This window comes from Nicotiana attenuata, unplaced genomic scaffold (assembly GCF_001879085.1).
Source record: "Nicotiana attenuata strain UT unplaced genomic scaffold, NIATTr2, whole genome shotgun sequence".
Lineage (NCBI taxonomy): Eukaryota > Viridiplantae > Streptophyta > Magnoliopsida > Solanales > Solanaceae > Nicotiana > Nicotiana attenuata.
In genome coordinates, this window is record NW_017673989.1 from 4,687 (window position 1) to 31,389 (window position 26,703).

At 39.0% G+C, this 26,703-nt stretch overlaps 1 protein-coding gene across 1 annotated transcript; it reads left to right on the forward strand.

The window, feature by feature from the left end:
- Positions 1 to 15,415: 15,415 nt before the first annotated feature.
- On the forward strand, positions 15,416 to 16,746 carry LOC109217777. The gene is made up of 2 exons (XM_019382045.1): positions 15,416 to 15,553; positions 16,339 to 16,746. Exons 1-2 carry the CDS (start codon positions 15,444 to 15,446, stop codon positions 16,553 to 16,555), a joined length of 327 nt encoding a protein of 108 aa, XP_019237590.1. The 5' UTR covers positions 15,416 to 15,443; the 3' UTR covers positions 16,556 to 16,746.
- The last annotated feature ends 9,957 nt before the right edge of the window (positions 16,747 to 26,703 follow it).

A 26,703-nucleotide genomic window follows, 5' to 3' on the forward strand; every position in this document is an offset into this window, starting at 1 on the left:
GAGCGATTAAGATTTGATTATAACCCGAATATCCATCCAAAAAGCAATAAAAGGCACGCCCCGCAAGGCGATCAAGCATTTGGTCAAGGAATGGGAACGAGAAATGATCCTTGAGGGTCACTTTATTCAGCTTCCGGTAGTCCATGCAAACCCTCCACCCGGTAATTGTCCGAGTGGGAATAAGTTCATTGTTGTCATTTGTCACCACAGTCATCCCACCCTTCTTCGACACACATTGCACCGGAGAAGTCCATGAGCTATCGGAGATTGGATACACCACACCTGCATCTAGCCACTTGATCACTTCTTTCTTCACCACTTCTTGCATTGCCTCATTGAGCCTCCTTTGATGTTCCAAGGAGGGCTTTGCATCATCCTCCAAAATAATCTTGTGCATGCAAAATGCGGGGCTTATTCCCCGAATATCGGCCAGAGTCCATTCAATTGCCCTTTTCGCCTTTGAAGCACCTCCAAAGTGGCCTCAACCTGCATGTTAGTAAGGCAAGAAGAAAGAATAACTGGTAAAGTTGAATTAGAGCTCAAGAATTCATACCTGAGGTGTGGAGGTAGTGGCTTCAACTTCAACACCGGGGGTTCCTCAATTGAAGGTTTTGTTGGTGGAGTTTTCCGACTTTCAAGATCCAAAGACAATTTTCTAGGCTCATAGGAATAAGAGCCCATCCCATGTAGAGCATTGACACACTCCACTCTGCTTGCATCATCATTGTCATCAAGATTTAATAGCACGACCTCAAGGGGATCCTCAATATTAATCTTTGCACTTGTGTCATCAATTATCACAGCCGTGACTAAATCCACAAATGAGCACACTTCAGTACAATTAGGCTGCTTCATTGATTTGCACACATGAAAGACTACCTTTTCATCACCCACCCTGAAAGTGAGTTCCCCTGCTTCCACATCCACTAGAGCCTTCCCCGTAGCAAGGAAAGGTCTCCCTAATATGATCGCGACCTCATAATCCACCTCACAATCCATGATGACAAAATCAGCTGGCAAGATAAATTTGTCCACCCGGACAAGCACATCATCAACTATACCCAATGGTCGCTTCATTGATCTATCTGCCATTTGTAGTCGCATGGAAGTTGGCCTCGGAGGTCCAATACCCAGAGTCTTGAAAACTGAGAAGGGCATTAAATTGATGATTGCCCCAAGATCACATAAAGCTTTGGCAAAGTCTTCACTACCAATAGTGCAGGGGATAGTGAAAGCACCGGGATCCTCTAATTTCGGGTCCATTGAATGTACTGTGGCACTAACTTGGTGGGTCATCTTGATAGTTTCACAGTCCATTAATCTTTTCTTTGTAACCAAATCTTTCATTAATTTAGCATAACCAGGCACTTGCTCCAAAGCCTCCACCAAAGGCACGTTGATGGATAAGCTCTTCATCATGTCAATGAACTTTTTGAATTGATTCTCACTTTTCTGCTTGGCTAGCCTCTGAGGATAGGGGGAGGTGGCCTAGGTAAAGGTGCCTTGGCTTTTGGCACAACCGGCTCCGACATGTCAATTACGTGCTCCCTAGAAGGGTTCACGGCCTCTTGAGTTTCCACCTCGGTTTCATTAATGTCAATCCTCACTTCATTATTCACATTGTCATCAACCACATCTTAAACTACCAAAGGAACCGCATCTTCTTGGAACTCAACATCATCATCAACAACTTGCTTTTGTTTAGAGGCATTCACATCACCGCCTCTCCCACTTCGTGTTGTAACCGCCGTGACATGATTGTTCCCACCCTTTGGGTTCACTACCGTATCACTTGGTAGAGCACCCTTCGGGCGAGTATTCAATGATTGAGAGATTTGGCCTAATTGCACCTCCAAATTTCTGATAGAGGTATTGTGGGAAGCCAACTATGCATCCGAATCCGCGTTCTTCTTCATCATCTATTCGAACATCATTTCAATTCTACCCATATCATTACCCAAAGAACTAGGACCTTGAGAAGGGAAAGGGGGTGGATTGTTCGGTTGTTGGTACATTGGGGGCCTTTGAAAGCCTTGCCCCCGGTTTCCTTGATTTCTATTATTCCATCCACCTTGATTATTGTTGCCACCCCAATTATTGTTATTACCATTCCAATTCCCTTGGTTGCTTTGATTGCCCCAGTTGTTATTTTGGTTGTTGTTCCCCCAATTACCACTGTTTTGTTGTTGATTACCCCAATTGCCTTGAGGTCTCCACTGTTGTTGGTTTGAAGAGTTGCCCCGTTGGCCTTGAAAATTGTTCACATATTGTACCTCTTCATTTTGCTCATCATAGCCATCATTTTGAAACCCATCACAATCATCAGCAAATTGCTCAGAATTACCTTGGTTTTGTTGTCGTCTTTGCCTTTTCTTGTTGGTAAGCATATTAACACCTTCCATAGCATTCACTTGGCGAGGGTTTTGGACCTGTTGCAACTGTTCCTTAGCCAATTGGTTCATAGTAGTTGTCAACTCTGCTATAGCTTGCCCATGGTCGTGTAATTCCTTATGCAAATGAATAACCGTAGGGTCACCTTGAGGAACATTGGCTCTACTTTGCCATGCGGAGGATGTATCCGCCATCTCATCAAGAATCTCACAAGCTTCGTCATAAGGCAACTTCATGAAATTACCCCCAGCCAATTGATTGACTATGCATTGATTTGTAGTATTTATGCCCCGATAGAAGGTTTGTTGTATCATCGCCTCCGTCATATCATTATTGGGGCATTCCTTCACCATCGTTCTAAACCGCTCCCAAATCTCATGCAAAGGTTTCGTGGGTTCTTGCTTGAAGGCCAATATCTCATCTCGAAGTGTCGCCATGTGCCCGGGTGAGAAAAATTTAGCAATAAACTTATCCGCCAACTCATCCCAAGTTGTGATGGATGGTTGGGGAGTCTCTCTAGCCAATCCAATGCTTTCCCCCGAAGTGAGAATGGGAAAAGCCTCAACCTAAGAGCATCCTCGGACACATTCGTCTACTTGCTACCCCAACATGTATCCACGAACCCCTTGAGATGTTTGTAGGCATTTTGATCTGCAGCGCCCGTGAAATACCCACGCTGCTCAAGTAAGGTCAACATCACATTGGTTATCTGAAAATTGTCCGCCCGGATTCTGGGTGGGACAATAACACTTGCATAACCTTGGTTTGGTAGCACCCGCGGAACCGCTCTTGGAGGTGGTGGAGGAGGGTCTGGAACGTTTTCATTAGCATTGGCCTGACGGTCTCATCGTGGTTCGGGAGGTACAAGAGGCACCTCATCCTCTCCAATTTCATCAACCTCCTCCCCCGCAAGCACATTTCCAAGAGGGTCATTAGCATTTAAAGCCATTTGGTACACGTAGTAATCACACACACAAATTAGTAACAAAGAAGGAAAGAAGAACAACACACAAAACTAACTAAATAGATAGCCAAAATCGTTAGCTCCCCGACAACGGCGCCAAAAAGTGATCGCAACCAACTTTGCACTACTAATAAGTAGCAAGAGTGGGTCGCAATAGCTTTTACCCGATTTTGGATCGGGATCGAATCCACAGAGAGCTAGGATTGGAATCGAGTATCTATCTAGTTTAGTATTGCGTATGTGCTCTTAATTGGTCTTCTATTCATTTTTGGATTTTCTTTATGATTCTATTTTTATCAAACTACTAATTGAAAATGCAACTAGATTAAGCTAAGAGATAAATATTGCAAGTTGTATCTAATAATTTAAAAGGCACTAGGGTAGTGACATCCGCCTAGGCAGGCAAATGATGCGTACTTGAAACTAAGGCATAATTGACATGATTGGAGAGTATGAAATAACCTTTGCACTACTTTATCCACTCTACACCTCTCGGTGGTTCGAGTGATTTTGCCCGAATTGGCTTTCTCAAGACCAATTGGATATGCCAATTTGCACAAGCAACTTAGGGTTCAATTCGGGTATTACTCTCTCGAGGTTTAACCCTTTAATTGGGGCTACTCTTCAGTACGCCCCAATTTATTGTTGGACCAATTTCGGAGACTTAGCTCTCTTTCTCAAGAAGAGCTCAAGTCAACTCAACACAAACTAGTGTTTGCAACCACTAATTCAGAAATTAACCATGAAGTTGACCCAAATAACAAACACCCATAGTCAATTTAACCTTAAATTACAAGACCCATCAATTGCCCACACTAGGGTTGAGCCACAACCCTAGCTATGGGGTCTAGCTACTCATATTAGAAGAAGAAAAGCAAGAAATAGATGAAGAGAAAGACATATTAATTAATTACTAATGTAAATACAAAGATTCAACGATTAAAACTAAGTAAGAGTGCCTAAAATGGATAACAAAAGTCTTCTCACGAGCGCAGCTACTGTATTACAACGTCAGATACCCTAAAAATGGAAAAAGAATCTATTTGTACTAAACCCAGGCTCCGCGGACCGCACAGAATGGACTGCGACTGCGGAGGCTTTCAATGCGGTCCGCTCAGAATGGACTGCGGACCGCACAGGCTTCATCTTCTGAATTTGGCATCTCTCTGAACTTTGGTTCTGCGGACCGCACAAAATGGTCGTACGGCCGTGGTGCCTCAGTGCGAACCGCACAAAACCTTCTGCGGCCGCACTGCCTTGATGCCTGAAAATCTAACTCTCTGAATCTCCCTAGTGCGGACCGCACAAAGTGTAGTGCGTCCGCACTAGGTCTGTTTCTCCTGAGTTTTGTCTTGTCTTTGGTACTTGTGTAGGTTTCACTCCTTTTGAGCCGATCTTTGACATCTTGTCACTTTGTTGATCAAACCTGCAATCAAGCACAACTTATGATCCTTTTAGGACTATTTTGTATGAATTTATAATCAAAGAGTAAGCACAAAGGGGTATAAAATGCGTCAAAATCCCTAGTTATCAACACGCACGGAGCATATCCTCAAGAATTTGAATAGTGAGCTCGGACTGTCCGTCCGTCTGGGGGTGAAATGCTGTGCTCAACTCCGCTCGAGTACCCAACTCATGCTGTACGGCTCTCTATAATCATGATGTAAACTGAGTGCCTCTATCTGAAATGATGGAAACTGGGATACCATGCAGGCAAACGATCTATCGGATATAAATCTCAGCCAACCGCTCTGAAGAATAGGTAGTACACACAGGAATGAAGTGCGTGGACTTGGTCAGTCGATCTACAATCACCCAAATAGCATCAAACTTCCTCAAAGTCCATGGGAGTCTAACTACAAAATCCATGGTGATCCGCTCCCACTTCCACTCCGGAATCTCTATCTGCTGAAGCAAGCCACCCGGTCTCTGATGCTCATATTTCACCTGGTGACAATTGAGGCACCGAGCTACAAACCCAACTATATCTTTCTTCATCCTCCTCCACCAATAGTGCTGCCTCAAATCCTGGTACATTTTTGCGGCACCCGGATGGATGGAATACCGCGAACTGTGGGCCTCCTCTAGAATCAACTCCCAAAGCCCATCAACATTGGGCACACATATCCGGCCCTGCATACTCAATACCCCATCATCACCACTAGTCACATCTCTGGCATCATCATGCAGAACCTTGTCCTTGAGGACAAGCAAATGAGGGTCATCATACTAGCGCTATCTGATATGATCAAACAAGGAAGATCGAGAAACCACACAAGGTAGGACCCGACTGGGCTCCGAAATATCCAATCTCACAAACTGGCTGGCTAAGGCCTGAACATCCATCACCATGGGTCTCTCCGCTGCTGGTAGGTAAGCCAAACTCCCCAAACTCTCCGCCCGGCGACTCAAAGCATCGGACACCACATTTACCCTCCCCGGGTGGTACAAAATAGTGATATCATAATCCTTAAGCAGCTCTAACCACCTCCTCTAACGCAAATTAAGATCTTTCTGCTTGAACAAATGCTGCAAACTCCGGTGATCAGTGTAGATCTCACAAGGGACACCGTACAAATAGTGCCTCCAAATCTTCAAGGCATGAACAATAGCAACTAACTCAAGGTCGTGGACAAGATAGTTCTTTTCATGCACCTTCAACTCCTGGACGCGTAGACAATCACCCTATGATCCTGCATCAACACCGCACCAGGCCAACTCGCGACGCATCACAATAGACTATACAAGACCCCGAACCTGTAGGCAATATCAATACTGGGGGTTGTAATCAAAGCTGTCTTGAGCTTCTGAAATCTCTCCTCACACTCTTCCGTCCACCTGAACGGAGCACCTTTCTGGGTCAGCCTGGTCATATGCGCTGCAATAGAAGAGAATCCCTCAACAAATCAACGGTAATAACGCGCCAAACCAAGAAAAATACGAATCTCTGTAGTGGATGATGGTCTGGGCCAACTCTGCACTGCTTCTACTCTCTTCGGATCCACCTTGATCCCTTCACTCGATACCACGTGACCCAAGAATGCCAGGGAATCCAACCAGAGCTCACATTTCGAGAACTTCGCATATAGTTTCTTTTCTCTCAAGGTCTGAAGCACTGTCCTCAGGTGCTGCTCATGATCTTCCCGACTCCGGGAGTACACCAGAATGTCATCAATAAAGACAATGACAAACGAGTCAAGATATGGCCGGAATACACTGTGCATCAAATGCATAAATGCTGCTGGGGCATTGGTCAGCCAAACTGACATAACAAGGAACTCCTAATGACCATATCGAGTCCTGAAAATAGTTTTCGGGATATCTGGCTCCCGAATCTTCAACTAATGATAACCTGAACGCAAATCAATCTTGGAAAACACTCGAGCACCCTGTAACTGATCAAACAGGTCATCAATACGAGGCAAAGGATACGGGTTCTTCACTGTAACTTTTTTCAGCTGGCGATAATCAATGCACATACGCATAGAACCATCCTTTTTCTTCACAAACAAGACAGGAGCACCCCAAGGTGACACGCTGGGCTGAATAAAGCCCTTATCAAGCAATTCTTGTAACTGTTCCTTCAACTTCTTCAAGTGAGGAGGAGCCATACGATAAGGAGGAATAGGGATAGGCTGAGTGCCCGGCAACAAATCAATGCCAAAATCAATATATCTGTCGGGCGGCATGCCCGGAAGATCGGCTAGAAACACATCAGGGAAATCCCACACTACTGGGACTGAATCAACTGTAGGGGTATCAATACTAACATCTCTCACATAAGCTAGGTACGCGTCATACCCCTTCTCAACCATTCGCTGAGCTATAAGAAATGAAATAACTCTACTGGGAGTGTAATCTAAAGTACCCTTCCACTCTAATCGCGGTAAACCTGGCATAGCCAGCGTCACGGTCTTGGCGTGACAATCAAGAATAGCATAATGGGGCGACAACCAACCCATGCCCAAGATAACATCAAAATCTACCATGCTGAGCAATAACAAATCGGCTCTAGTCTCAAAACCACTAAGAGCAATCAAACACGACCGATATACGCAGTCCACAACAAGAGAATCTCCCACAGGAGTAGATACAACAGGGGAACTCGGGGAATCCCAAGATACGCACAAATGTAGGGCAAAATAAGAGGACACATAGGAATAAGTGGAGCCTGGATCGAATAGAACCGATTCATCTCTATGACAGAACGGAAAAATACTTGTGATGACATAATCGGAGGTAATAACCTCTGTATGGGCAGAAAGGGCATAGTATCTGGCCTGGCCTCCCCCTCTAGGATGACCTCTACCTCCCGGACCTCCACCTCTAGCTGGCTGAGCAGGTGGGGTAGCAATTGGTGCTGTGATCATAGCCTAGGAACCCTGTGGAGCACGTTGTGGCTGAGAAGTCTGTGGAGGTGGCACCCCTCCCAAGTCTAGGGAAATTCCTCACCACATGGCGAGTGTCGCCACACTCAAAACAACCTCGCTGCTGACGTGGCTGTGGGAACTGTGCGGTACGGGTACTTTGAGACCCTTGAACACCTGAAACACTGTGCGAAGCCTGAAACGTAAATTGAACTAGCTGACCCGCAAAACCTCTACCATGCCGTAACCTGCCTCTAAAATAAGGACCAGTTGATCTCTCCGGTCTATGAGGTCTCCTCGCCTCCCTGTACTCTCTCTCCTGACCTCGTTTGTCCTCTCTCCTGGACCCACATGTCCTCTACTCGGCCAGCGATCCTTACCACCTGCTGAAATAGGACCACAGGCTGTGTCGCCTTGACACCTGGAACCTGAAAAATGTGAACTCGCTGCTCTGGAGTGGGGGCGGCGGGAGTTTGGGTCCCTCCCCCAATCTGTGAAGTAGCTGGTACAACCAAAATCAACCCCGCATGAACGAATGTACCAAACATGCTCAAGAACTGTGCTAAGATCTCCTGAAGTGCTGGAGTAGTAGTAGTAGGCGTTTCAGGTGCCTGCGCTCCGACTGGAGCTACTAGTGGCTCCTTTGTGGCAGCTCGCTTGGGTGCTCTGGCTACACCACGTGTGCGTCCTCGGCCTCTACCCTGGCCTCTGGCAGCTCTAGCAGGGGGCGCGGGTGCCTGGTCATCTCCGGCTACACGTGTCCTCACCATCTTGAGAGAATAGAAGATAGAAGTTTAGAATTTCGAAGTCAATAATCTCGCACGATAAAGAATCAAAGGAAGTGGAATTTTCCTAACAGTTCCATAGCCTCTCGAAGATAAGTACATGCGTCTCCGTACCGATCCGCGCGACTCTAATAAACCGACTTGTGACTCAAGACTCCTATGAACCTAGAGCTCTGATACCACCTTGTCACGACCCAAGTTCTCCCTCCGTGAACTATCGTGAAGGCACCTAGTCTCTACAACTAGGTAAGCCTAACAATTTGCGGAAATGAAACGAAAAACATGAAAACTAACAATTTAACAAGTAAATTTAATTAAGAAGTTTAGATGTCGCTCGGCATATACAATAAACACTCTCGAACTGAACATAAGTACTCCCAAAACCCGATATATCATGAGTCACAAGCTACAGAAGTAAATAGTGTTCCTAAACTCCACAAAACTATCAACGAAGAAAAATACAGGAAGTCTTTAACTTAAGGAAGAGTAGATTGGGACTCCTAGATCTGCGGACGCGGCAGATATACCTCAAAGTCTCTACAGTCGTCTCGCCTCACTGGTAGCTGAAAAGAGGTACCTGGATCTGCACACGAAAAACATGTGCAAGAAAGGGTATGAGTACACCACAGCGGTACCCAGTAAGTACCAAGCCTAACCTCGGTCGAGTAGTGACGAGATCAGGTCAGGGCCCTACTGGTATATATATAATAAAATAATACAAAATGAAATATCACAGTAAGGATAAATACGGAAATTTAACAAGAATGTAAGCATAGAAGAACAACAGCTCAAACACAAAGATAACAACAGGGGTCTACCGGGATATCGTCCCGTAGTCCCAAATGTAAAGGTGCAGGGGGATCTACCGGAATACTGTTCCGTAGTTCCAAACGTAAATGTGCAGGGGGATCTACCGGGATACCGTCCCGTAGTCTCAAAGTAAATATGCAGGGGAATCTACCGGAATACTGTTCTGTAGTCCCAAACGTAAATGTGCAGGGGGATCTACCGGGATACCGTTCCGTAGTCCCCAAGTAAATATGCAGGAGGATCTACTGGAATACCATTCCGTAGTCCCAAAGTAAATACACAACTCATTCAATATAAACAACATTTTCAACAAAGAAAATCTACAGTTCTAATTAAGTTCGTATCAAAGAAGACAGGTAATTCTTACTCTAAACATGCTACACAGAGTCCAGGTAGGCAGTTAAAGCAGTTAAGATAGTTAAGGCACGTAAGCATGCTTTCCTAGCTAAACAGGATGGCTACATATACTAGAATTTGCTTAATTAAAGGAAAACATAGATATTTACTTAATGAAAACGGGGTTTTTCAATAATTAGCCCGTGTACACACTCGTCACCTCACGTACACGGCATTTATATATCAAATAGTACCAAATCCTAAGGAGAGTGTAACACCCCGTAAATTTGAATCAGTTGTGGATGCATTAAATGAGTATTAATGTGATGGTTATCAACTGGACATGATAATAAGTGTACGAGGCATATCATAAGTGATTTGGGGTCCAAGGAGAGACCTAAGTCTAAGCCAAGTTGGAAAATTACATGATAGGCTAAAATTCCAAATGAGTACGCACAAGACCAAACTTTGCATGAGCATACATACATTTATATAAGGTGTTATGTGATGCACAACCTATCAAATGAAAGATCTTGGAGTCCAGTTTCTAACACTTCAAACCGTTTGTCATTTGGACACTCCTACCAGATTCCTAGGGGGAGTTACCCCACACAAGGTTAGGCAAGCCACTTACCTCGAACCAACTCAAATCAATCCGAAATCATGCTCTTGCCACGAGTATCCAACTCCGAGTGGCCCAAATCTAATCAAATCAATTACATAGCATAAATATAGCTACAAACAACTAATTTAGCTAAAGAATTCAAAGCAAAGGCAAGAACATAGGGAAACGCCCAAAAATTATTCCCGGGCCCACGTCTCGGAATCGGGTAAAAGTCCCAAATTATAAACACCCATTCACTCACGAATCCACTCGTACAAAAGTCATCCAAAACCGACGCCTAATTGACACTCAAACCTCAAATTTTTGATTGGGGAACCTTTCCCCCATTTTCCAAACTTCCACCCTCAAATTCATAATTAGATGAAGAATACAATAATAGATTAACGTAATATGATCAAAATTGAGTTAGGAGTAGTTACCCAATAGCTTTCCTTCAAAATCCCTCGAAACATTGCCTCCCACCGAGCTCCAAATCGAATTTTGTGTTATTAAATTTCAAACTCTCGAAATCCTCTTTTCTGCCTAGCGATTTCCGCTTCTGTGCTTATAGGACCGCATTTGCGATCCTGCACCTGCGGAAAAATCATCGTAGGTGCGAAAGCCACTTAACTGGGCTGGGACTGCATCTGCGGGCACTGGGCTGCATCTCCGAGGCCGCTTCTGCGGTCCCCCAGCCGCACCTGCGATCCAAGCTAACCGGGACCAACTCCGCTTCTACGGTTCCTTAGCCGCTTCTGCGGCCCAAAATGCCCAGGTGCGAAAACAACAGGTGCTGCAACTCCAGCAAAATGCCTAAGTCCCAAACCAATCCGTTAAGCATCCGATCCTCACCCGAGGCCCCCGAGACCTCAGCCAAACATACCAACCAATCCTAAAACATTATACAAACTTAGTCGAGCCCTCAAATTACATCAAACAACGCTAAAACCACGAATCACCCTCCAATCCAAACTTAATGAACTTGAAATCTCAAAATTCTACAACCGATGCCGAAACCAACTAAACCATGTCCGATTTACCCCAAATTTTGCACACAAGTCATATTCACCACTATGGACCTATTCCACCTTCTAGAATCAGATTTCGACCCCGATATCGAAAATTCCACTATCGGCCCGAAACTCCAAAAATTCGACTTTCGCCATTTCAAGCCTAAATGAGCTACGGAGCTCAAAAACACAATCCGGACACTCCCTTAAGCCCAAAATCACCCAACGTAGCTAATGGAATTGACAGAATTCCATTCCAAAGCCGTCTTTACACTGCTCCGACTACGATCCAAATTTTTTAAGATTTAAGCTCTCATTTGGGGACCAAGTGTCCCAAAACACTCCGAAATTCAAAATGAATCATCCCGGAAAATTACAATAGTAGAAAAAAGACACGGGGGAAGCAGCTAATAGGGGATTGGGGCGTTAATTTTCAAAACGACCGGCTGGGTCATTACAATTGGGATTTACATTGAAATGCTTCATTGGCACTTAAATATGTAGGGAAGAATGAGTGTGAGTGGTTAGGGGTAATTGGGAGTAGAGTTTAGTTTGAAGTGTCTAGATATCCAAAGAGTACCTTGGCCATGAATGAAATTCTACCCTTAGCCTTTAATCTATTGACATATATTACTCCCTTTAGGTTTAGTGTTTAATGACAATGAAAGATTTTCAATATGAATCACTTTGCCATATGTGGCCCCATTAGTATAATTTTCATAATTCGGATTACCATTGATTGTTATAATTTGTGTAGGCCCTTTACCAATTTATTTCATGTATGATTATATGCATAGAGTAGCAATCTACTGACTTTCTTTCTTTCTTTCTTTTTGAACATGTATTACCATTGGGCCTGCCGAGTTCTCAAAGAATTCAGGCCCAAGTCCTATACCTGTGCATTTGGAAGTTTGAAGTCAGTTGTTGTCCGTTCCTGCTGTTTGCTGGGCCTACCTCTTTTAAGGCTCAAACCAAAGTCCTTCCTTTTCCTTTATTGCTTCATTACATTTCGCTATCCTTATTTCTTACATGTATATGACACTCATCATATCTGATTAAATATTTTATGTTATTTCTTTGAATCTTGTAGACAATCTAGGCAAGCCCCCTAAAAATGTAGGATTAAAAAAAATATTAGACTTAATAATATATTGTCTTAATTCGTTAATTACACACTATTTATATTATTAATCTCTACTAACGATTTCACAAAGTCTTTTGAAATCAAAACAACTTTAGCAAGGGGCAGTCTTCTCTTTAAAAAACAGACACGAAATTCGAATTAGTTTTTTAAATCGAGCTTTTCTACAAAACATAATTAAACGAGTGTTGCCGCCCAGCAAAGGCATTTAACAATTTCTTCAAAGCCTAACAATTGAGATTTGGAAAAAAATCAAGGTATATCCTAAACCCATCTCTTTGCAATACTTTTACACAAATAGCCATATTCTTTTAATGCAAAAATGTTTTATAACTTAGCCCCCATCTCACATGTTTTATAAAACAAGCATCATGTACATACTCTAAACTCTTTCAATTATATATGTACAAACATTATCTTCAAGACTCTTTTATAAACTTGTATCCTTTTAAAACTACTAAACTCTTTGCAAAATATCAGGTTCTATATTAGATATATGGAGTATGCCATACCCCCTAACACTAGTTAAGTAGAGTATAAACAACTAATTCTTTAAATCTAGTCTAAGTCCTATGGAGCTACCTCAGGTAGATTTTAAGGGGTGCTTAACACCTTCCCTTTAGAAGAACAAGAACCCTTATCCAAAATCTCACCGGTTAGTAGACTAATAAAGAAATGACCTTAGTAATTACATAGGTACCCTAGTATACCTTTAAATATTAGGTAGCGACTCTCTTTTGTCATCAACCAGAAAAATCATAAGTTGAATCTTGTTTTGACTCGTGCAAAATAGGGTGCAACACTTTTAGACAAGAACTAGTCTTAGCCTATTGATTTTGTTGTCTTATGTTAGAAAGGGTCTTGAGTTCAATTCTACTTCATCACAAATTTTAACCATAGAGGCTCTCTCAAATAGTTGCAAAAAAATGTGCTAGTTGAGGTTCAAACCTCAGACTTCTTAGAGCAAAATCAAGCACATAACCAACACACCAAGAGACAATTTACGTCAAGTGATGTTATTTTTGTCTACTTATCTATTTCCTTACAGTATTAATACATATATTTAATAAAAAAATTCGACGAAGCGGTGTCACGAGACGAATCGGTGTCGTGTGATGTTGCTTCGTTAAGCGTGCATCCGCCCCTGAACAGAATTAAATACACAAAATATGTTCTTTATTCCTCACAACTACTTTTCTCAGTGCATTCGATAGAGAAAGAATAATAATCTATGATAATTTAGTAAACATGCGTAGCATATCGACCAATGTTATTATTGTTACGCCGACCATCAGCTCGTGAGGTTTTTCCAGGAGATATTTTTTACTTTTTATTTTCGTCTCTTAGAAAAAGCGGCTAAACGATCGGACTAGACAGCGCAGATAGCTTGCTTATCTGTCGTTGAAACACAATTATCAACGGTCCCCAATTATCTACGGTGTTTTTTTTTTTTGTAGTATATCGAGTGAATGAATATTGATACCAACATTAACAGAAGAAAACAAAAATACAAAAAGGGTGGAGGATAATGTGTCAGCATATTCAAGACAGCAATACCTTTGGTCAAACAGTCGTCCCAATTTTCTAATACTGTCTTCCCACTTTTCTCTGTCGGTCAAAGATTAATTTTTTGGTCAATAGTTTGACTGGAGAATCCTATCCACAATTTTTCAGTTTTTATTCCTTTTTAATACTTTTTTAGTAGAGCCGGATCCATAATATAAAGTGTATAAGTTTAAAATTTTATATTTATACATTATATTTTAAATAAATAATTTTATATTACGATAAATATAAAGTTTAAACTAAAGTTATATAATTCGAACGTATCCATAAACAAAACCCTTACAGTATTGCAATCTCGAGTAACATTCGGGGAAGGTCGTCTATTAAATAATAAATTTATATTTATTTATACACTGACATGAATATTTTTATATCATTATTGTACTAATATAATCGGCTATATTAAGTTATTACCTTATTTTTAAGGTTATCGTATCAAACTTGTTGTGAAAGATTACTTATTGTTATAGATTATTTTGATCTGATAGTATACAAAATTTATCCATCGTCAATATAAGAAACTTATAATAATATTGTAGATATGAAAATGAAACATATTTTATAATAAGGTCTTTTAGTTAATTCAGTTTAAGTTTTCCCCTAGAGGTTCATGCACTAGCCACTCTAAATAAGAATGCAAAATATCAAAAGAGAAAAGAATAACTTATATTATATGCTCTGATAATATAAATAATTTTTATATTAAGTTAATTCGACCTATAATGACAGATAATTGTCTATATCAAGCTTGACATGCTAACAGACAAAATAGAACAAATTCAATTGCACTAATTTTTTTTAAACAACTCCTACAAGTTGTACCACTATAACTAGCTAATCTAACATTAAAAAATGTACAATAATACTTCTATACTTTTCTCACAATAATAATAATAACAATTATTTTATGACCACGATATAATAAGATGTGATAGGTCAAAGTATATGTTCAAACATATGAAAACCTAGTTGTCTCAAAACAGAAACAAATCCCTTTTGCCAATTATTTTGGTTTTTTAATTATTCGGTATTCGTTTTAGAGCTCGACTAATTTGAATTTACGTCGCAAAATTTTACTTCGGAGATAAAATACTTCCTAATAAAAGCGACTTCTTCTCAAACTCGAATTCAAGAAAGTTAAGGATAATAGATCATTTACTATTTTTCTTTCTTTTTTCCTTCTGCTTATTCCTTGGTATATTTTATTATTATTAATTTTTTTTTTTTTGGCTCTTCTACTTTTCTCCATTCGTTGGTTTAAAAGAAAAAGATTCTCCTATTTCCCTAATAAAATAAACTCAGCATACAAAAAGGTTGGAATTATTATCAATTATCAGGTGTATATACCTTAGAAAGTATATATAATATAACAATTTCTTTTTCTGGCCAAAAGAAAAAAAAAAAAAGAAGAAAAATCGGGTGAGTGTATATATAAATATCCCTTTCTTCTCTTTAGTTTTCTTCCTTTCATGGCTTCTTCTACCACAGAATCTTCTTCATCATCAAACCTAAGGATAATTGTTCAAAAAAATCCCTCAGAATCTCAACTCAATGAATTAGGCATCAAATCTTGGCCTAAGTAAGTACACAAACTTATGATTTTCTTGTTATTATTTTTTTATAATATATTCGTCTTTTTTGTATGTGTAAGCTTGCTTAAATTGCCAGTTCCTAGCTAGTTTAGATGAAAGTGGAGGGTTGTGGTAGGCTGACAATCAAACTTAAAACTCGTCAATTCATGATGAATCCCTAGAATATTGAATATATCATTGTTGTATTATACTTTATATATGTTTTCTTGATTATATATATATTTTCTCCATCTGTGTAAGCTTGCTTAAAATTGCCAACGATTTCGCCCCTAAAGCTAGCTCCTACTCCTCCTCCTGCTTGAGCCTATGATCTTCCGTAGTCTTTTTTACATAACATTCTCGGCTGCCTGCAATCTGGAAGGTCAATCGCCCTCTAGCCATTGACTAGCCCAGCTACGGCTAACAATAGGAGGGTTTCAGTAGGCTAACAGTCAACATAAAACTAGTCAATTTATGATAAATTCTACTAATATAGAATTAATATATCGTTGTTGTTCGCCCCTAGAGCTTGCTCCTACTCCTCCTTCTTCTCCTTTAGGATAGGTCCTTCTTGTTCCGTTTTACATAACATTCTCGGCCGCCTCCGGTCCGGTAGGTCGGTCGCCCTCTAGTCATTGACTAGCCCAGCTACGGAGCTCTCCTTAGTTAAGATGAAATAGGAGGCTTGCAGTAGGCTAACAATCAACGTAAAACTAATCAATTTATGTTGTTGTATTATATGTTTGTGTTTTATATTAATGCTTAGACATTTTTTTTATGTAAAAATTTCCAGATGGGGTTGTTCACCAGGGAAATACCAATTAAAATTTGATGCAGAAGAGACATGTTATCTATTGAGAGGGAAAGTGAAAGTATATCCAAAGAACAACTCAAGTGATGAAACAGTGGAATTTGGAGCTGGTGATCTTGTGATTATTCCAAAAGGATTGAGTTGCACTTGGGATGTATCAGTTGCTGTTGATAAACACTATAAGTTTGATTCATCTTAAACCTAATGATATTATTGTTTTAATTAATGTTTATCATATAAACAACAACAACTCATGATTGTAACAATTAACTTTTATTAATTTCCTTGATATAGAGATTAATTACTCATATTTTGTAATTCTTTTTCCATCAAGTATGAATATTACTAGAGATACATTCAGAATTTAAACGTGATACATTCGATTTTTAAGGTTTTTAGCACTGAACATGTTATACTATTGGAGTTATAGTTTCATAATTTTGATATTTGTTAAAATTTTAGTAAATTTTTTCATGTATATATCCATGTTTCAAGAATTTTAGTGAATTCATGTCGAAAATATTGAATTCAGTTGGATCTACGCCTCCGCCTTTGTTGATTACTTGGTAATTTTTTTTTTTTTTGGAGCAAAATGAATAGAGAAGGTCCATCGACATAGTTAATTGATTATTGATTTATTTATTTATTTTTGGTTTTTTATTTTGTGTTCGATACTCATATTGGAGTTCCTACTAATCCGGATTTGCGCCGTGTAAATTAAAGTGCATTGGTTGGTTGTTGCTAGATATTTATTTCTGTATCATGTTAGTAACTCCTTTTTTTTAAATTGTGTTGATTAATTTCTAGTGTTGTTTCTCTCTTGGATTTTTCTTATTTTTGATTCTTTGGTAATTATTTAATGTTTATGTTTAAAATGTTAGTCAAAGAAATTGGAGAAAAGCAATTTAGTCAATGCATGTCTTTTTCAAAGTCACCTACATTTAGTATAAAATTATCTCTCTTTCTAAAAAGCTTTAAATGTTCCTTTGACTGGTCAACTCATCATATTTTATTATGAAAACATATCAACTTTTGAGTCAGCACTGATGAATTTTCTGCACAAACCATAAATGTTTCTGGTTGGAATTGTTATCTCCTAGCTTAATAAATGTACTAATGTGGAATTTAATGTTTTTTCCTAGTTTGTCTTCTTTTTTTTTTTTTTGGGTTCCCACCTGTTGTCCGGTACCCGCTTCGGAGCCCGAGTATATCCGGATACGCGTCGCGTAAGGCCCCATTCGGGGGGAAGCGCTCCCTACCAAGGATTTTTCCGTACCCAGGGCTCGAACTCGAGACCTCTGGTTAAGGGATTCCTAGTTTGTCTTAGAATAGGGGAAAAACCTCTATGTTGTTCGGACTTTTCAAATACAATCAGACCTTTTTATAACAACCCTATATAACAACGATTCACTATAAAAATCGAGCTTTTTTCGGAACCAATTTTCATGTTATAATATACTCCCTCCGGTTCACAATAAGTGACCAATTTGTTTGGGCACACTCATTAAGGAAATACTAAATTATAGACAAAAATAGTTAGTGTGACTAAATTACCCTTAATTAAATGTTGCAGCATAGTTATAGTAACAATTACTTCTCTTCTCAAATGTGAGGAGTAAATGACTTTTTAGGGATACATACATAAGAGTAATTTTGGAAAAATAAATTAATTTTTTCTTGATTATATAAATGGACACTTATTTTAGACCAAAATAAAAAAGCAAATTGGTCACTATTGTGGACTGGATGGAGTATGTTCTCTATAACAACACTTCGCTATAACATCCAAAAATATTCGGAACAAACGAGGTTATTATAGAGAAGTTTGACGTTATAATATAACACTCGTATTGAATTAAAAAATGTACTACTTTTGAAAAATTTGACACAAACCCAACAACGTTTTTAAAGAGTTTGAGCAACATAAAAAAACAACATTCAAGATGAGAAAGAACACTATTACCACTAATCCATATTATTGTCGTTTAAATGCATAATAATTCCTTAAGAAAGATATTAAATAGTAGTTAATTATGAGAGTACTTGTCTAAATTACGTATAGGGTGAACTTGAAAAATTATAGATGCTTCTTACTTTTATAAAACGTTAATATTTTAAACAAGTTTAATTTATCAAAATGATTAATATTTGGAACCATTGGACTAATTAAACTAGTTGAATTGATCGAACTTAAAAACACTTATTCAGGATTCTTTTTGTGTATTAGGGCAATTTTAGTAGCTCAATTGATTTGCCACCTGAATTTTTTTTTTTTTTTTTTTTTTTTTTTTTTTTTTTGTGAATGTTTGATTCCTCATCACGTAATTCCCTCCTCGTTTATCCACCTCCTACCTTTATATATGAAAAGAGAAATTAAAAAATTGTGCATCATTCGTAGTATATTCAATTGATTAATTTGTGAGAATAAGAACTTGAACATGTTAATTAGTGGACATAATTACTTGATACTTGTGCTGATGAACGAACATATGTATTTTGTAAAATTAATCAAGACATACACGAACTGACCGAACATCACAATTATATATATAAAAATTATACACAGCTTGAATTATAGGAAGATGAATGGAAGCTTCTTTTTCTTATTGAATATTGGGTGCAAGGGGAAAAAGGAATATACCTTGTTATTATTGAACAAAAGTATAAGGTGGTTGTTTTTGGAAAAAGGTTTTGTACAAGTTGTCATTTACTATCACTTTATCTTTATCTTGATATTATTTGGGAAGTTTTGGGAATCCAAGGACGTAGCTTGGCAAAATGGAGTGAAAATTTCTATTCGAAGGCGGATCTAGAAATTAAACTTAATGATTTCGACTTTTAAAATTCTTATTATGAACTCATTGCACTATAAAATTATGAGTTCAGATTTAATAATTATTGATATTTAATAATTTCTACAAATTGCTTAGAGTCAAAAATATTTGAGTTCAGATAAAGTGCCTCAAAGTCCTATAACTAAAACAAATTGTTTCACTTCATTCTATCTTAAATCCAATGACAACTGAGAATTAAAGGAAAACCTAATAAAAATAAGCTACAAAAGTGCCTTTTATCTCTTGCTTAATTTTCTTCTTTGTACAAACAGGTCTCAAATACAAATTTTAATTGAGACAAAAAAAACAGATGATTCTTTTCATCTGCTCGAGTTTTGATTGTATCACGACCCAAAATCCATTAAGGATCGTGATGGCGCCGGACACCACTGTCAGGCAAGCCAACACTAAGAAGTTAATTAAATTCCCATCTTAGTATTTATTGAAATCATTTCTTTTATACATTAAACAATAAATAATGAATTTCACTGAAATAAGATATTGTCTTTAACAAACTAAATTTTGAATAATCTCATACTCATCCTAGAACCCGGTGTCACAAGTGCATGAGCTATCTCTAGGAAACAATATAATACAACAATCGTCCGGAATACAAATAGGACAGAAAGTAAATATGGAAATCTGAAAGAGACTCTGCTGGCTGCGGGTCGTCTCGAGAAGTGCAGCTCACCTAAGTCTCCGTATCAACCATGCTGCTACGCCCACTAGGCCGCTAGAGATACATGTGCATGTGCAACAAAAATGCACAGCAAGTGTAGCATGAGTACGAAAACAACGTGTACTCAGTAAGTATCCCGCCTAATCTCGAAGAAGTAGAGACGAGAGGTTGACTTCGATACTTACTAGTGGTCCAATAATGATACACAAATAATATAGTAAATCAACGATTTTTATAAAACATGGTTGTAACTCAATAGAATGGAACAAGTAAATAATTCTTTTATTCATAGGGAAATTTCCAAATCCGTTTTCATCATTCATACATTTATCACATGCCAGGGAGAACAAATATCAACATTTATAAATTCTAAGGCAAACATTACAAGCATGCGCAAATCATGTCGAGGACGTATAGCCCGATCCAATAATATTTAAACTGTGAACTGCCAGAGGGTCGAATGGCGCGAACCATAGATGCATCTATTACCCCGCTCGCGAATCATACATGCAACGCGGTCAAATAAAATAACAAACACCCTGATCGCGAATCATACATGCGACGCTGGTACACATAGAAACACACATTCAAACAGTCAATCAAGACTTCATCAGGGAAACAATTATTCAAGGAGGTAAAAATTTCTCTTTTACAAGTCAAGAAAATGAAGTTTAACTCTTTTAGAAAATCATTTGCCACTTCGATATGATTTAAGCAATTCAAGTTATCAATAAGATTACAATTATTACAAGTAAAACATGCTTTTGGGTCCTAGACTACCCGGACATAAGCATAATAGTAGCTACGCACGGACTCTCGTCACCTCGTGCGTACGTAGCCCCCACAAATAGCAGCACATATCCAATTAATTCACCTATGGGGACAATTCCCTCTTACAAGGTTAGAAAGGAGACTCACCTCGCTCCGAAGCCTATATTCCAATTCAGGAATGCGCTCAAACCTCCCAATCGAAGTTGAACGATCCAAAAACTATTCAAATGGGGTAAGAACTAGTCAATACAAGCTCAAGATTTCATATTCTAATTATTAAACTAATTTCCCAACCTTAAATACAAAGTTCTTAAAATTCATCCTCGGACCCACGTGCCCGGATTTCAAAAATTTTTGAAGAAAGTTGTTACCCATAACCCAAGGATCAAGAATATATGATTTCTACTCCATTCCATAACCATTTTCGTGGTCAAATCTCATTTTTATCCAAAACCTAGATTTTTCATCTAAACCCTTGGTTTTTCCTAATTTTACATGTTAATCTACCCATAATACGTGTATTTAAACTCGCGTTGTGTAGAAATTACTTACCTCAAAGTGCTAGGTGAACACCCTCTTCCAAAATCGCCCAAGAGATGAAAGGAAATGAGCTAAATGGTCTAAGTCTCGAAATTAATAGCTGTGCACAGGCCTCAGATGTCGCATTTGCGACACCTGGTTCGCAAATGCGACAAAACTATCGCAACTGCAAACATGGGCCTCCCCTGCCAAGGTCGCAAATGCGACAAATGAGTCGCAAATATGGACTCTGCTGAGGTCGCAAATGCGACCAAAACATCGCAAATGCGGACTCTGCCTTAGGTCAGGCTCCATCGCAAATGCGAAGCCTTTCTCGCAAATGCGAGGTTCGCAAATGCGAACAATTTCTCGCATTTGCGAGACCTGCAACTGCTGCCAAGAACACCAGAAAATCTGGTGTGTTTTCAACTCCTCCCGCACGTCCGAAACTCACTCGAGGCCCTCGGGACCCCGTCCAATCACACAACTCAGTCCCATAACATAAAACGGACCTGCTCGAGGCGTCAAATCACATCAAACAACAACAAAATCCTAAATCACACCTCGATTCGAACTTAATGAACTTTAAAACTTCAAACTTCTACTTTTGATGTTTAAACCTATCAAATCACGTCCGATTGACCTCAAATTTTGTACACAAGTCATTTTCGACATTACGAACCTACTCTAACTTTTGGAATCGGAATCCGACCCTGATATCAAAAAGTCCACTTCCGGTCAAACTTCTAAAAAACCTTTAAATTTTTAACTTTAGCCAAATGACTCCAAAATGACCCACGGACCTCTGAATTCACTTCCGATCGCGCTCCCAACACCAAAATCACCATACAGAGCTATTCCCAGACTCGAAATCCCAAATGGACATCGATAACACTGAAATGCACTTCAACCCAAACTTATGAAATTCTTCCAAAAATGCTAACTTCCACAATAGATGCCGAAACGTTCCCGGGTCTTCCAAAATCCGATCCGGACATACCCCTAAGTCCGAAATCATCATACGAACCTGTTGGAACCTTTGAATCCCGATTCCGAGGTCGTTTACTCAAAAAACAAACTTAGTCAATTCTTTCAACTTAAAGCTTCCGAAATGAGAATTCTCTCTCCAGATCAACTCCGAACTTCCCGGAATTCAATTTTGACCATGCGAACAAGTCATAATACCTGAAGTGAAGCTACGCAGGGCCTCAAACCACTGAACGACGCACTAGAGCTCAAAACGATCGGTCAGGTCATAACAAATTGAGCATGTTAGATAATAACGTGGGGCGAGAACGGCAAGTTGTTTACATTTTTATCGCAGCGGAGATCGTTGAACTCACCACCAAAAGAATTACCCCAAGTCGGCCTTTGAATCTCTTGGAAACAAAGTTAGCATTTCACGAACTAAGTGTCTTTGATCCTTGTGTGTTTTTTTGGAAGCAGAAGGAAGTTTCTGTTTTTCTCTATCTTATGGAGAAGAAGGAAACTTACATGATATATATAAAAGAGAAGTTAATCCACATTCAAAAACTGATTAACCCCATCACTATTTAACTGTGTATGGTGGGTTTTTTTTGAGTAACTTTGTTTTACCTTATATCTTTTAGATGGGTCGGGTTAGCCCACATGGAGCGACCCGAGATCCAAACTCAATATCCAACATCTCCCACTTCGCTCATGGTGGGCTATACCCGAACCAATTTTATGTCAATAACACGCGTAATTCATACAGATAAATAGCTCGTGCGACCTGCGAGCATTAAGAGCTATAGTATTTCAAACTCATTAAAGTTGTACTAAAGCTCCATGTAGAAATCCACTCACATATGGAAAGGATGCATTACCAACATGAGATCTTATTACTCGCAATACCCCAGACGTCATTCGCTACTCCAGTAGTAGTTATTTGATCCCTCATCCTCGGAAGAGGTGAACTTGAGTTTAAATATAACATTGTACCCACAATTACACTCAATACCCTCATGGTAAGTGTAATGGTCGCCTGTAAATACAAGCTATTACTAATTTTAGTTGTCTTCCCTTTCCACTCGAATCTATTCATTCCAGATCAACTGCTTTCCTAGACATGCACTGCATTGCCGAATCGCTCATGGCTATTAGTGCTATGCTAAAGTAGCAACATCAATTGGCACTTCAAGATACAGTAAAAGGTCAAAGGGTATTTCAATGAAAGTTAATATAACTTTTCGGGATCTCACACAATGAAGAAGTAGGGATCCATTCTTCTATTATCCCATTGGTCGCTAGCACACGTGGTATGAAACACATGTTACGGTGTTCTCACCTTATATTGGCGCGTGTTTCTTATTCTTTTAATCATTCAACACTGTACAGATCTTGGTCTAAACACCTTCAAGTGTCTAACCCGAGTTTCTCACTTCAATAATCCTCAAACCATCTTCTTAGAGAAACTCGCATTGGGCTTACAAAACAAGTCATAATCGAATAATGAAATTCGTAAGTTGTCAAGAACGACCTCTACAAGTAAATATAACCCCGCATTATCCAAGGTTCTATAAGGTCTCATCTCTTCACGATTCTTAATATAAGAGGCGATTGCTCGTGTGAGAGAACCAATCTCGCGACTTGTTCGACACACTTTATCAAGAAAAACATTCATCACATACATACAAGATATAAGCATAATTCAAGAGTCAAATATTGATGAGCATATTATAATACTAAAGTCATTTTACAATACATAAATATGTTCATATCCTTCACAAACCTAGAGCCATAACATGTTTCTCAAACAGGTCTTTAGATATCGCCTTTGTAAAAGGATCAGCTATCATGCTTCGCGTAGGAATGTACTGTAAATTTATCTCTCCACTTGATACCATGTCTCTTACAAAGTTATACTTGATGTCAATGTGTTTGGTCTTGCTATGATACTTAGGATCTTTTGTATATGCAATAGCCGCTTGACTATCACAATATAGAGTCATGGGACCTTGAGAGTTCTTTGTAATATCCAAATGCTCAAAGAATCTCTTCAACCAAACAACTTCTTGTACTGCAGACGCACAAGCCACGAACTCAGCTTCCATTGTTGAAAGGGCTATACAGGTTTGTTTCTTACTTTTCCATGATATACCACCACCATTAAGTAAGAAGGCATAACCGGATGTTGATTTTCTATCATTCCGATGACTAGCCCAATCAGCATTTGTATATCCTCTCAAGTATAAATCATTTCCACTATAACATAGTGAATAACCTTAAGTTCCCTTCAGGTATCTGAAAATTCTCTTCACAACTTTCCAATGATCTCTTCCAGGATTGGATTGATACCTGCTAACCAGACCTACGACATAACAAATGTCTGGGAGAGTACACATCATAGCATACATCAAGCTCCCGACAACACTTGAATATGGAACTCGAGACATGTCTTCCTTTTCATTTTCAGTCTTGGGACACATTTCAAGGCTTAAGTTTCACCTCTAGCTACAGTAGTATCCATGGATTTGCAACTATTCATGCGAAAACGCTCCAAAATTTTCTTTAAATAAGTTTCTTGAGATAGACTCAACAACTTTTTGGAACGGTCTCTTTGGATCTTAACTCCAAGGATATAGTCTGCCTCGCCCATATCTTTCATGTCAAATGACTTTGAAAGCCATGACTTGATAGTTTTCAAATAATCCAAATTATTTCCGGCCAATTAAAAATCTTCCACATAAAGAGAGAATTACAAACATCCCATTGGACTTCTTCACATAAATACAATGGTCTTCATTGATCATGGTGAAATCATATGAGATCACCTCCTTGTGAAATCTCAAATACCATTGCCTTGAAGATTGCTTCAGGCCATAAATAGATCTTTTCAATTTACAAATCTTCTTTTCTTGGCCTTTGACGATGAAGCCTACATGTTGTTCTATGTAGATTTCTTCGTTTAGTTCTCCATTGAGAAAAGCTATCTTCACATCCATTTGATGTAATTCCAAATCCAAACGTGCAACAATAGCCAAAACTAAGCTGATTGAGGTAAACTTCGCAACTGGTGAAAATGTTTCCTCATAATCTATTCCGGCTTCTTGAGTAAAGCCTTTTGCCGCCAATCGTCTTGTATATTTCTATTGACCCATCCACTTTGCATTTAACTTTGAGAACCCATTTGTTCCCAATGGCTCTATGCCCACGCGGAAAGTCAACTAGATCCCAGACGTTGTTGGTTTTCATGGACTCTAATTCTTCTTTCATTGCTTTCATCCACTCATCTTTTTCAGGGCTCGATAAAGCCTCAGTCACAGACTTTGGCTCATCCATTTCTGTAGGAGATACCAAGAAAACATAATGTTTAATGTCATAAGTACGTCTGGGTATATTTTTCCTGGCACTCTTTCGTAGTTGAAATTCAGGTTCGTCAGAAGGATTTTGGGATTGAGAGTTCCCACTCCCATTCGGATCAAGAATACGATCTTGATCAATTTGATTATTAACTGTGTCAGAAGACACTTGCTGAGTGTCTGAGTTCAACATTTCATAGAGAGGCTCTCCATTCATTACCTCGCCCTTCTTTGGAAAATCATTTTCCAAAAATGTGACATCTCGCGATTCAATCTCAATAACACTTCCATCCTCTAATTCACCAATGAACACATACCCTTTGGAGTGTTCTGAATATCTTATAAAGATACATTTCTTTCCTTTTGGACCTAATTTACCAAACTTGCTAAAAGAATCTTTTACATATGCAGCACAACCCCAAGGTCGTAAATCCTTTAAGTTTGGTTTATGACCAGCCCATAGCTCATACGGAGTAGAAGAAACTGATTTAGAAGGCACTTTGTTCAATATGTAAGTTGCAGTCAATAACGCATCTCCCCAAAAGGAGATAGGTAAATTTGCCTGCGCCATCATGGACCTTATCATGTCTAATAATGTTTTATTCCTCCTTTCTGCTACACCATTTTGTTGAGGTATGTACGGAATAGTTAACTATCTGGTGATTCCCTTTTCGTTGCACAATTCTTCAAATTATTTTGAAAGATATTCACGCCCTCTATCGGTTCTTAAGGTCTTAATCCTTTTGTCTAATTGATTCTCAACTTCATTCAAATATTTCTTAAAGCATTCAAGTGCTTTCGATTTATGAGAAATCAAATAGACATAACCAAAGCATGTGAAATCATCAATGAACGTAATAAAATATAAAGCTCCATACCTAGCCCTCACATTCATTGGACCACAGATATCAGAATGGATTAATTGCAATAGAAAATCAGCTCTCTTAGTTTTTCCAAATAGTTTACGTGTAATCTTTCCGGCAAGATAATTTTCACAAGTTGGCATTTCAATTTTAGAGAAAGAACCTAGATATACTTCCTTAGCCAATCTATTCATTCGATCCTGCCCTATGTGACCTAATCTTGCATGCCATGTAATAACATCAACATCATTGTTACTAGAATAACATGCCATAACATAGCGGTCAACATAATAGTTATACGTAGAAGGATTACAATCTAACACAATAAAACCATCATAATGATGTCCAAAACCATAAAA